This window comes from Paramormyrops kingsleyae, chromosome 6 (genome assembly GCF_048594095.1).
Source record: "Paramormyrops kingsleyae isolate MSU_618 chromosome 6, PKINGS_0.4, whole genome shotgun sequence".
Lineage (NCBI taxonomy): Eukaryota > Metazoa > Chordata > Actinopteri > Osteoglossiformes > Mormyridae > Paramormyrops > Paramormyrops kingsleyae.
The window spans coordinates 34,990,761-35,003,946 of record NC_132802.1 but is presented as its reverse complement, the minus strand read 5'-3'; the positions used below and the strand labels follow the sequence as shown (position 1 = coordinate 35,003,946).

Sequence of the window (13,186 nt, the reverse complement as noted above, 5' to 3'; positions counted from 1 at the left end):
ATTGACTGATAATGGCCTGTATGGATTACCAACGGCCTGTAGTAAGAGAATGCCAACACTGCGAAGGCCTCACAAAAATATTTGAGTAAGGTGAATAGGAGGGAGCTGAGCTTTCATCAGTCATCTGGAGGTAATTATGTCTTAAATGTTTCATTAACACTACTTAGGAAGAAAAGGCCCCTTTGCATTTTCCCTTATGGTTTAACTTTCATGAAATTTTGTCCAAGGAGAGAACGCCATTGCAGATCTGCATATCTGTGCAATGTCTTATCTCTTAACCCCAATGAGTTGCTGTCATGGGGCGGAAATGAAGTTTATTCCCGCGGGACCGTGAAACATAAGGGCAACAAAAAGAAGGCCTGACGATGGTGGACCTTCCCCGGGGGGGAGCTGCATTCAAAACTCCCCCCGGAGGTGTTCCTGTTTACGAGACACGAACAAACACTGCACCGTGACAAACAGCATCTGGTTGCTTCAGCCAACGGTTTCCCAGAACTATCTACGTAAAGACGAGCCGTTGACCAAGACTCACTAAACCTCTGCTTAGGTGCTCGGCTCTGTTCTCATTAGTGTGCCTACTCGATATGGTTAGCCACAAAAACTCAAATGTTGTCATTAATTACAAAACAATGCAGCTGTGCAGCCCCCTGCATTCAGTGGTGGACTGACTCAACATATTCATCCCTGAACTGGGGATTCCATAGAATAGGAATGAAACATCCTGTTGACACCGTATACACATCACCGCGAGGCACATCACTGGGATAAAGGACTAGGCAAACATCAGTAATGGTTCATTTCGCAACACTGCCAAAAATAAATGATCTTTGTTAAAGTAGGAAATTCCTACCAATTTTCCTCTTTTGCCAGTGAAGAAAAGACACCATTCAATACCACCTTGGCCATCTGTGTAGCTTTTTTTAAAAGCCTTATTTAAACGACACTCTTGGTTTCTTGGCAGACTAACCTCCCGGAGATGTGGACTATTAATCTCTGTATGGGAGGAATGTGATGGATGTGAGCCCCGGCTTTGGCCCGGCCTGGACCTGCTCCACACGTAGGGATAAATGAGGTCTGCCGGCTGGCTCCTACCTGCTGCTTCAGCTGGTGCATCAGCCGGTCCTTCTCCCGCCTCAGTGCCATCACCTCCTCCTGCGTCTTCTTCTTCTTGGACGCCGACAACTCCAGCAGGGCTATGTTTGCGTCCTTCTCGCTGATGGCGGCCAGCAGGGCCTGCTGTCTACAGGGAGAAAAGAGGCACATGAAAGTAAAAATGAACAATAAAAACATGCTTCAAAAGTAGCTCACTGCCGCAAATATTTCATAAGACTAATAAAGCAGCCGACCCCAAATCAGGCTTTTGATCAATGGAGTGCAAATGATGCTCAGAGTTTTATTTTTCCTGTCTGTGTGGTACATTTATTATATCAATTAGCATGAGAAAGGTGTGGACAAATGGAGGAAAATATCGCACAATAAGCATGCATCTGCTGGTTTAGAAATATCTGAGGAGCTCGCAGTGAAATACTGCGGTGTAATATTTGAGCAGTGATTTGGGAGTCCCACACTGGGCATGAGCCAGGCAGATTAGAAGCCTTAACGGGAGAGAAGCCAGATTTCCATATCAGATCTGGTGAACGGGAGTTTTTGGACATGGGGGCCAATAGCTGGTGTCAATTGTGCGGTTTCCTTGTCAAAGCACAACATCACTCCTCCCGCCAGAACTCCCCCCCCCCCCCCCCCAGCTGCTTTCTCCTTTTCATCAGACGTTGAATCTTTTTCTTTACATAAGAAGCAGGGGGAAAGGGTTACGCTCCCCTTGTCAGTGTGGTTAAACAATTAGGAAGTCTCAATTAGAGGGGATGACTGTTCGCTGCAGTCCTCGCTCTTGGCGGTGGGACTACCCATCTGGCAGAACATCATAACTCACAGTCCGTGTCACAAACAAACTTCACAGAGGAGGCCTGGAACCTTATTAACACGCTGCAAAGATGCTGTGAAATCACAACACCATGTAGGTTCACCAGCTAAGGTAACTGAAAAAACAAGCAAGTCATCCTGCACTATATATAGCTATATACTAGACCCCTAAATTAGTGAACAGACAGAGTCCCGAGATCTGTATTAGATACCTGTCATAAGGTGTAAGGCTTTTAAAACAGGTGGGCCACTTAAACCCTAGCCTGTTGTATTCAACTGAGCTGTCTAAAAACCGCCAAATTTAACCGGGAAAGCTCAATAAATTCTGCCACATCTGGTGAAAAAATTAAAATAAAAAGGGTCTGGGGGGGTGGGAGGGGAGATGCAAGGAGCCCTCCCTCATATGACAGCTCATTAACATCCTTAGAAGAAGGACACTATTCAGACTAGGAATTATCTTGCGTGAAATAGCACCTATTCTGTGAGGCTCGCTCTTAAATCTTGTATGTGCATTAGAGGCAATAAATCTTCTCATTTATGCAGCTACTTTATTTGGACATTTAAAAAAAAGGCTTTATGGCTTGTGGGATTTGCCAAAAGCAAACACTTGCACTCCGGGCCGGCCATGTTCAGTGAGTTTTTAAGAAGCCATCGAGATGAATACAGTCCTTCTCTGAGTTTCTTTATATGCCTCTGGGCGTGTTACAAATGAGCTCTGGAGCCCCACGGTGGGATCTCTGTGTATATAAGCACGATGCAATGAGAAAAAAGAGATTCATCAACCACGTCCCTTTCTCCTACACTCAGCAACACCACCAGCCTAACCTCCCCCCCCCCTCCCCCCCACTCCAATTTAACATCTATTAAGCACTGGCTTCCTGCCAAACAGTCATCAGAATCCACCTTTGTGCTGCTTCACGGATTCAACTATTACAAATATGTCTGATTTAAAGTCTTCCTGAGACTTGTGGGGTGCGTCGGGTCGAAGTGTCTCGTGAAACGAAATGGTAACCAAGTGAACCAAGTGACCTGCGACATGCTTCAGCTAAACACGGCCGAGCACGGCAGGCTGCGGGGATGGAATCGCTGTCTGCTCAGTGTATGTCCCTGCTTCTATAATATACATTAACCTCTGCCTTGTTTGAAAAGGTGCCCAAGTGTCAGCTATATGTTATTTCGGAGCCCTCAACACCGTGCTTTAAATTTTCCACTGTTGCCAGCGATTCTCGCCCTGTGGACAGCGTTATATACACATTTCAAGTTCCCGAATTTCAGCAATCTAAATGAAGAAGCCTCCACATTTAGACAGAAGTATTGGAGTACACAATAATCCTCCCTGTACGTCACAAGAGACAATAATTTTTTAATGGTAAAGGTTGTGGTAAGAAGGAAATAAAATAAAACACTTCTGTGAGAAGTCTTTTTTTTTTTTTTTTTTGCAAATTCCATGCTGTGTTTTTAGTGCAATTATCTCACATGGATTCGCTCATTTTATTAATCGCGTCTAGCAAAGCATGCTGACGTAGAATTTGGACTTAATTGTACCATTAATCAAATAGATGTAGCTGTCTGGATTGGGTATCATTCTGTCTCCCAACACCTTCAATGTTTTCCACTAATGCTTAGAAAGAGTGTCCTGGACTAATCCCAAGTGCTCATAGAAAAACCATGTTACTCTGCTCAAGAGCTCAAACTGGCAAATGGCAAGGGTTTAAAAACACAACAAAGACAATGAAGAACATAACACAGAAGAGATGAACCACATATATATACATGCTATAGCACACAAGCAAAAATGAGCTGATAGGAAACCTATGAGCTTTGTTTAATCAATACACTGCCTAAACATGTCACAAGCTGCAGATTTTCCTGCAAATATGGGCACCAAATGAAGGTAGGCGGACAGCAGAGAGTTAATAAACACTTTAGAGCTCCTTGGGGACCCACAGACAGTTCAAGTTTTTGCCCCGGGAGCTGGGAGGGAGCAAATGTGGACAGTCTGGCAGGGAGTTCAGAGGGAGCAAAAACGTGAACTGGCCGTGGGTCCCAGACCGGATTGGGAAACACTGCTTAAGAGTGATGAAAACAGTCCACAGCAAAGTTTAAAGGTGTTTTATAATCATGTTATAGCACTGATAGCATCTAGCGTGTCTGTGTGTGTGTGTATATATATATATATATACATATGCCTGAATTACATTGTGTAACTGGAAGCATATTCATGTTTGATTTTGAAGGTTATAAAAGAAATAATTTTAAAAAACACATATGAAAATAATATGTCACTGTAGTGATTAGAAGTTAGACTTATGTTACAGATTAAACACTTTCCTATACAGCCTTTTGGCAACATAATCAGCAAAATCTTACGCCTTTTGTATAGTAAGTGAATATTCATTTCAATTGCTTTCATTTGCCAAGCCAGGCCTGTCTTTACAAGCTTGCAAACGTAATTTAATTAATTTAAATTAAAATCTAGTCAAATGTTTCCTGCTATTTCCAAAACCTGTTCAACACTGGATGGAATATTTGGCAGGTTTCCTTGAAATCCAGAACAGGTCTTACTTAAATAGACCAATGATATTGGTAATGAGACACTTTCTGCTAAATCATTATTAAATATTCATGAGCATCATTAATATACTGGCAGTGTGAGGTGTTTCTTAGTGAAATTTAATATTAAAGTTAAAGTCATTTGTGGGAATAAATTGCAAATTGTGGCTACCAAATTTTATTTTAAACCTGATTGTAGAACAATCACAATAGACATAAAATGGAACATGGTGTTTGAACATTTTTTGATCAGCAAAACAATGTTAAAAGGAAAAGTATATATTTCCTAAATAATTAGGTATATCTATATCTATCACATAGACCTACACAATTAATTAGGAAATATATACTTTTCCTTTTAACATTGTTTTGCTGATTGATATATATATATTTTTATTTATTTATTTATTTATTTTTTTCACAAGGGTATTCATAAGGTCACAAAGTCCAAACCCACAAACACACACACAATTTTTGCAGTGATGAAGTACTTTCAGCATTAACAATCCCTGGATACCAGTTCCTGTTAATGCTCCCAAAGGTACTGTAAGTGAAGTGTTGTGGCTCTATATTACGCAGGCATGTCCGTTTGCTAATAACAGGACTGTGAAACACAGAAGCTAGAGCTTCTCTCCAAAAAGACCAGCCTGTTAGATCTCCCACTATCGTAATATGTAAAAGTCCAACCTACATTATACTGGACACCTGCAAAACTCCCGACTGAAAAACACGACTATCAAAGTGGTTTTACAAAGAATTCTATGAAAACCTATGATCAGTACCTCCCCTTGAGAACAACATGTTTTTAAGCAGTGTCAACCATTCCAATTACTGTTTATGCCAGTTTTTTTTTTTGTTTCTAATGCCAATAAAATGGAAAGGGATTATAGTATTGAAATCCCAACAGAAGGTCTACAAATGTGTGAACCTTCCACCTGGTAACTTGTTGAAGGGTGAGTGAAATTCTTCCAAGAGCAACAACATGTGATATCAGTTAAGTGTTCATTGCCGCTCTAACAATTTAAGACATCTACACAGTGTAGCCGGTGATATATGGTTTAAGTACATGATGAAAAAGCATGCATGCATGGCTCTATATCACGTTCACTTCTCTATGAAGACATCTAACCCAGAGACGCAGAGGACTCAGGCCATGGCGAGCCGGACGGGAGACAGCAGATGGCTGTTTCACAATGTGCAGACAGCGTAAGGAATCGTGCGGCAGTCTTGGGACTCTTCAGGTTAAGTCAAGGTCAGGGACGGAAGTAAAACTACGCCTGATGAGCTCCCGTCTCATGGAGAAAACGTTAAGATTTAAGACACCCCGGGACTACTAAATTAGCTACATGTATCTCATACTGTTATTTCTGCAAATTGTATGGACGATATGTGCTTAAAATGTAATTTTCTCTATGACTCAACTAAATGTCCAATGCAGACGGCTTCTGGGAGAAATACAGGTGCAAGATACCCAAATGAGCCACAAATTTCAGCTTTCACCAGAAGCAGACGTTTTTCTTTAAGTCCTGAGGACGCATACCTCCATCTGCAAATGCAGGCACTGTCCTTCAGCAATTGACTCTTTTGCAATCAAGTGCATTTTGCTGCTTGATTGCTGAGACTTTGTAGATAAATTAGTTACAGATGCACTTGAGTTTTTCCCCCCATGCTAATAAAATATACAACATATTTACAAACTAGAAAAAAACAAACCTGTTTTACATCAAGAAAATCAAACCATGAAACTGTTTATATTGTCCATCATTATTCAAATACTCATCCTTGATAAGAGGCTGCTTACTGTATATACTGTATGGATTTTCATGCTTGAGATATAACGCAATGTAATAAATCAACATAATAGATTTATTTTGTATCTAAAAGTGCAGGTCAATAGATACTTGAAAACAGTGTTCAGAAAATCGAGTATTCTAGAATGTTCTTGTGAGATAAGAAGAGATAGACTATTTAAAAATTCTGCCTTGGGCAGTGATGTTATAGCTAAATATTTTATTCAAAACATTTTATACAGAAATGTCTACAACGAAACATTGTAATTATTCAACAAACATCCTGTGTTGCACTGTTTTGGGTATGTTTGTGGGAATATTTACGGAATTACTTATTATTAGATTTTTCATGTCATAAAAAGACTCCAGCATATATGTAAATAAGGTTTTCATTATTACAAAACTTTTTGTTACACATACAACTAATAATTCCAAAAATGTTTCACAGAGAGCTAAAGAATATAAGAACAAAATTTGTCTAATAACAGGAATTTATAGCTCTTAAAATGCCTGCCATTGTTTTTGCTTTAGTTTTGATATTCTTTCATGCTGTTACTGGCAACTAATTCTTTTTCATACGAGGAAACACGGGAGGCATATTTGTTTCTGGCTGCTAATGCAGGCTGCCAAACAGAAACTCTGGGCCGGTGATGTGACCACCTAGTGACCTTGGAAATTGTTTTAACAAAGTGAAAAATATCTCCCTCTTGCAGGGAGAGACATTTTTTTTTAATTAAATGTACATGCAATGTCTGCCTGTGATACAGATAAATGGTACATTGAATTCTTTCTTCTGGCTCTCCCCTTTCAATCTTTTGAAATCCAGCCCAAACGCAAATAAATAAATGTTGATGCGAAGAGGAAATGGTGAGTTAGATCACTATTTTACTCGCGGGTTTTCCACACTGGAAGCTGCCTCGTGCTCCTAGCTGGAAACTATGCAGTCAATAAAACGGCAAACATATTTGGCAGATTTGTTACGAATCTCATCTCCTGGGAGAGAAATGTGCCTGATTTGACATTCCGTGACGCAGGAATTTTTGCATTGGTTTTTTTTCAGCTAATTTAACGTTGGGCGAGGTCGGAAGCAATCAGAAGACACAAAACTCGCCTCGTTGCATATTGAGGGAATCCATGACGCAAATGTAAACATGCTTAACGGCATGTGTGCAGAGGTGTTCTTAACGCTGATGTGGGAATTGACTCGAGTGCATGCATAATTAGCAGGGCCTGCACGCATTTGCTTTAAGTGAGGCTGCACAGATTGCCAGCAACACTCTGATTGATAAATACATTTCAAAGCCTTTTCTGGAGTCATTGCCTGTGTTTCTGCTCTCTAAAGGTTTATATATATAATGAGGTGTCAGCTTCAGAGAAACAGACATTTGTGTGTACTCGGCCACCTGCACATTGAGCACTTTAAAAATCCTGCATTTACCCTGGATAGGAAACGTCAAAGTAATTTTTCCCATTTGAATGGTGGAAATAATGGTGGTTGTTTTGTAGAAAGTTGGCGGATAATTAGAAAGCAGGAAAGTGAGGCCGAGGGAAGGCCTGGCTGGAGGCTGGATCTGGATCACTGTAGCACAAGTTAATGCCGCTGGGTACTCTGCCAGTACCAACCCCCATAGCTGAACGACTCTTTCTGACTAAACTCCCAGACAAGGGGAAAAGTGGAACAGGATCACATGGGGTCGCCCGACAGGGCTGTGGAACCCTGTAAAATAAACAGCAGATTTTTGTATGGGCTTATTGGTGGTGCGAGAAAGAATCAGGTCCCTCCCCAACCCCACGGGACAGACCAGGACACCCAAATACAGGGATATGACTGTGCAGCTGCAACGTATAATGAGATGTGCACAGATCCATGGAAAAATACATACGTCTGCACATGCGCAGAGAGAGTACGGCGCAGGCAGACGTGTATGTCATGAGCCTGCTGTTACACTGCAGGCTCCCTGCGCCTCAGAAAGGGCTGAGGGTCATAATAAGTATGAATAACATTCTGTGCCTCTATTCACACTACTGCACCTTTACACAAAAGTAAGACTAAACAGAGGAGAATTTTTCTACATCTTTCATAGTGTAAACATAAGTTTGTCACTGATGGCAACTGTAAAGGAATCCAGGCCCGGCCAGTTCTCAGTGTAAACACCTTGCAGAGTGCCTCCCCATCCATCGCAGCACTGCCCCCCCCCCCCCCCCCTCACCCGACAAAGAAAGATCAGTCTCTGAAGGTAAGAGCTGGAAGACGGACGGACACACGCCGAACCCTCGCTTTGATAGCTCCTGAATCCACGATGTGCAATGATCATAGAAGACACACCGCTAAGGATGAACTGTTTGGTTCTCTGAGTATGACATGGCGTGCATTATGGCCATAGTAACAAATTACTCTGTTAGTGGATCTTATTGACGCGCATCCTCCATACTCCCAGGCACTGAACTGGTCTTGTTATTAAATAAAGATCTCTATCAACCGTGCATTACATTAAACAGGAGTATGCATGTTTTAAAACTTTGCAGCATATATCGAATTAAACATGCTCTTACCGAATAAAGTGCATCGGAAATTTCTTTGTCAAATCTGTGCTAGACGTGACCTCCTGCACAGAGCTAGAGAGCATTCTGCAGCTAGGTTTTGAACCAGCTTGTATTTTTATGTATTTTTTAAGTATTTGAATGACCATATGTATGGAATTAGCGCTAATGTGGCATTTCTTTTTCACCTCTTTTTGTCTTTTATTTCTAAGTGCTCCGCAGCCAAAAACACATTTTGTTTTGACATTTGCTTTCAGCCTCGCTTGATTCCAAGAGGCCAGGCAAAAACGTCAGCTGGGGTTCCAGCATCATCAAACAGGCGCACAAAAAAAATACTTTCTCCAAAATTTGAATGCACAAATATGTTGATGTCATAAATATGCCTAGTGAATTATTACATAATGCTTTTTTAAACCAGCAACCAGACCCTAATTATTAATCCATAAATTAATTTTGGACTAATTAGGACTATGAAAACTGCATTTTGGATTACGCCCAAACTCAAAAGTTTTCGCTATTAAATTATTATGGTTTTCATTGATCATGTTAACAGGGTGATTTCCCTACATGCTAATTCATGTAACAATTTTTTAATAGAGTAGACTGCTCACATTTCCAACATGCATGAAACAAGCATATCACTCATGAAGCAAATTACTCGTGATTAGCCCCCTGTGTCAAATTTTAATTAAGACTTTGAATAAGATGGATCAGCGTATTAAACACAGGGTTCTCCTGTATGAGTAAATACATAGTCTGGAGTTCTTTTCAAACGGCTAAAAAATGAAACAAAACTAAAATTAAGATGACAAATTGCATGTTATCAATATGTACGCTAAACGACTGCGGTGACCTGGTCCGCGGTGGCAAAGTGAATAAAAGAGAAAGCAAGAAAAACAACAAAAAAGTTAATAGTGCACATTACATTTGGAAGCTAAATATTGTTCTGCAAAGAACACACGTTGAAACAATTTCGACTGACCCCTGAATCAACTGTTGCATTACATTTTAAAAAACAAAGATCAAACTACATCCATGGATTTTATCCAAGAGGAAAAAAAAGTTACATTTTTCCTAAACAGTGGCAATCACACAGAGCCACTAGGCTTAATGAAGGAGTTTTTCTTCCATATCCTCAAACTACAGAATGCTGAAAGATGGAGAGTGAGAAGGTCGCCGGACAGCTGAGGAGAAAGATGGGATTTCTGTAATAGGAAGTTGTGTGTGGTAGAGACCTTATGGGAGACTGTGTAACGCTCAGGGCATTAACTTTAAGGCTCATTTGAAAAGAAAACGCGAGTCTGCCCTCCTGACGGTTCTCACAGAAAAAGGGAACCATAGAAAACAAGAATTGAGATAAATGACCAAAATGAAATGGCTCTCAAGCCAAGTGTAAACAAAACAAAGGCAATGAGAGGAATTATCAACAAAAAAAAAAGAAGAAACAGCAATTTTCCCATATGATACATTAGAATTGAAAGGACTGACCAGAACCAATGCTAATGGTCACAGGCAGATGGTCATTTTGGATATGATAAGCATGAACTAGACATCATGCTGCTAAAATAATGCTTGTGGACAGATACCAGGCCCTCGCACACACGCAGGCATTCTGTATGAGGTACGCTCCTCACCCTGATCACATTGGAACATATACGGATTGATGTGACCATTCTTTTGAAGTCTTCGAATGATGAAAACCTTCAGCCTGACAGAAAGAAGACTGAGAAGTTAAGGATGGCTGGGGGGTGGGGGTCACTGTCTTCTACTCATGTAAACAGTTCCTGGACAGAACGGCAAAATAAGGGCTTGAGATGTATGTCAAACAAGTAGTACAAAATGACATCCCAAGGGTTATGCTCACGGTAATTGGAAGACTTCAAAGACAGAAGACGGTCATCGGAAGACAACTTCGATACATCTACACTTGATTTTTTTTCCACCCATATTTAAGTGTGGCCAAATATTAAGTTCAAGAAGGTTACACAAACACTTTGAAACGGCAATCATATCCCTAAGTAATACCCCCAAACCTTCAATTATCCTCCATGGTTTTCCTGTTCCCATTTTTCTTCTTTAAATATATTTTCAGCTCTTTTAACTACAGTCTAAAACTGTAATAGTGCACATAGAGGAGCCCAAAAGCCTGCAAAAAGTATCAAAGAGCAAGAGGACAGATAGTCCAAATCTCAACACTGATGAGGTTTAAAAAAAGAAGAGGAACAGCAGGAACATATCTCACGCCCGTCGTTTTTCCAAATCCAGACACAGGCGGTGGACCGCCAGGCGACCACAGGAGGCGTGCGGTCATGTGGGAGCCGCCATGGTCACTTCCACAGCATGAAACCTCTGGTCCGGCTACAAAAGGATCCCTGCTTTTCCCCCATTTCCTCAACATTATTCTAACAATGGGTGCCAGCTCAGAACCATCTGAAGCAAAATGCAGAATACTGTAGCTGGACAATTTCCAATCATCCATTCTTCTCAGTGTCTTATCCAGAGAACTGAGCAATTCAGAAATAATAGTCCAACCATACGTTCAATGACAGCACAAAGGCATACATAAAGAAATATACAAAAACAGAGAAATATATTCACTGCTTTATTCTATCTTTAAGGTTTAGCCACCAAGCTTTCCCAAAAGTTTAAGATGTTTCTTCTACAGTTGCTATGTTATCTGTTAAGGAAATTGTTTAATTTATCTCTACATATACAAGAATACATCGCTATAAACCATGAATTAATCAGTCATGCCAGTGATGTTATTCCCTGACAGAGCCACAATGGATATCACTAAACATTCAGACCAATTAGAGGCCACAATGAAAGATAACACTGTTTAGAAAAACGCTCCAGCACTAACCTGAAGTTGATTACTAGAATGCTGTAACTTTATTCAAAGAGGCTATTGCAAATCCAGCACAGCGTATAAGGCACAGTAAACACATCAACATTCAAGAAAAAGGCTTCGGAGTACTTTGGTCACCAAGCAGGCTGGATAATGGCGCTTGCAAAGGAAATAAGCAGGCCTTGGCCTAATGACAGGGCCTTTCTGCTGAGAGAAGTGTCTTTCATCTGCATACAGTATCCCCTGCTGATGCCGTGCGCTCCTGATCCCTGGGCTTGAGCAGCCTGACCTGGTCAGCCTATTTTCTCTAGGCATGTTCGAGGATTATAAAACCTGCTTCTACTTGGAATCCATAGAATGTTCTTGATGTTTTACCATCAAGAACTTACAAGGACTATGCCGTATAGACAGGCACAATTAATTGGCAGCCGTTTTCACACAACACAAACAATATTGTGGATAGTTTTGTGCAACGACTGGCTGGAGGCTAACATATGGACTCAAAACCCATGTGTTTAAGTGGAGAGAAATGGACGTCAGACTGAGTGATGTTTCATGTGCCTGAAACACAAGCGTAAGTTCATTGTGACTGGGTGACACATGCGGCCGATCACTTAGTGAAAAACATAGACAGCAATGAATGATTCCAGTACAATAGTCATAGCAATGGAACGCAAGCATTCAGATTAAATTATTATTGAGCATTAGTTTACTACTTTTTTGTCTATTCAACGGGCTTTTATGGAAGCAGCTGTAGAAAACACCGAACAATGACGCATATAAAAATGTTGCTACAGGAAAATAAGATGACATGCAACACTGACATAATTTATTGCATCGCTCATCGGTTTGTTGTTTATTTGAATTCAGTGTGATTTATGACGCTCCTTGTTGTCAGTTCATGAAATGAGACATAAACAAGGGCTTTCTGTGAGCCTCTTTTGTGCTTGGCCTAATGTCTTGCCAGCTTGTTTCTCATCACCTTCCAGTGATAGGTAATAATTTTCTTTAAATGCTAGCTGATGCAAGCATTTCGTCTGCCACTGCTTGAGAAAAAAAATCATTGCTATTTTTTCTTAATCAAACCAGATATAGCTATTTTTAATCATAAACTGAGCTAGCCAGTCAAATAGAAAGGCAAAATATTTCATGCAGAGGTCAGCGCTATAGAATGAGCAGTGGAGGCCAGTCATTGTGTACCTCCTGTTAACACATCTGAAAGTTAGGTAAGTCCAGTGTCATGACACACAGTACAGAGGAGTAAAAGGCAGGCCTTTGTGCAAACAAAGGGGGTTTTATTGAAATCAAAACTGAACAGAACTCAGCAGGGGCTGGAAAACAAACGGGACCATAATGGGTGAAATACAGGAGGAATGGTGCAGGGAAGAACACGGACGGAGAGGAGTGACATCGGTGACAGGACCAGGGATGAGGAGACAAACAGGTACTTAAATTCAAAGACTAATGAGAGGTAACAAGCAACAGGCGTGACTCATCAGGGGACATTTTAGAGGAGACAGGAGGGTCAGGCGGA

At 40.8% G+C, this 13,186-nt stretch overlaps 1 protein-coding gene across 6 annotated transcripts in view; it reads right to left on the bottom strand.

Moving 5' to 3' along the window:
- LOC111848779 (ERC protein 2-like) overlaps window positions 1-13,186 on the bottom strand; it is a 222,640-nt gene that overhangs the window by 62,397 nt on the left and 147,057 nt on the right. For all 6 annotated transcript variants that reach the window (XR_011992010.1, XR_011992011.1, XR_011992008.1 and 3 more), the window contains one exon: window positions 1,093-1,240. Coding sequence is in view for 1 of the 6 variants with exons in the window: in XM_072713123.1 (XP_072569224.1) it covers window positions 1,093-1,240 (148 nt within the window). In the remaining 5 variants the exon portion in view is untranslated. The remainder of the gene's footprint in view (window positions 1-1,092; window positions 1,241-13,186) is intronic.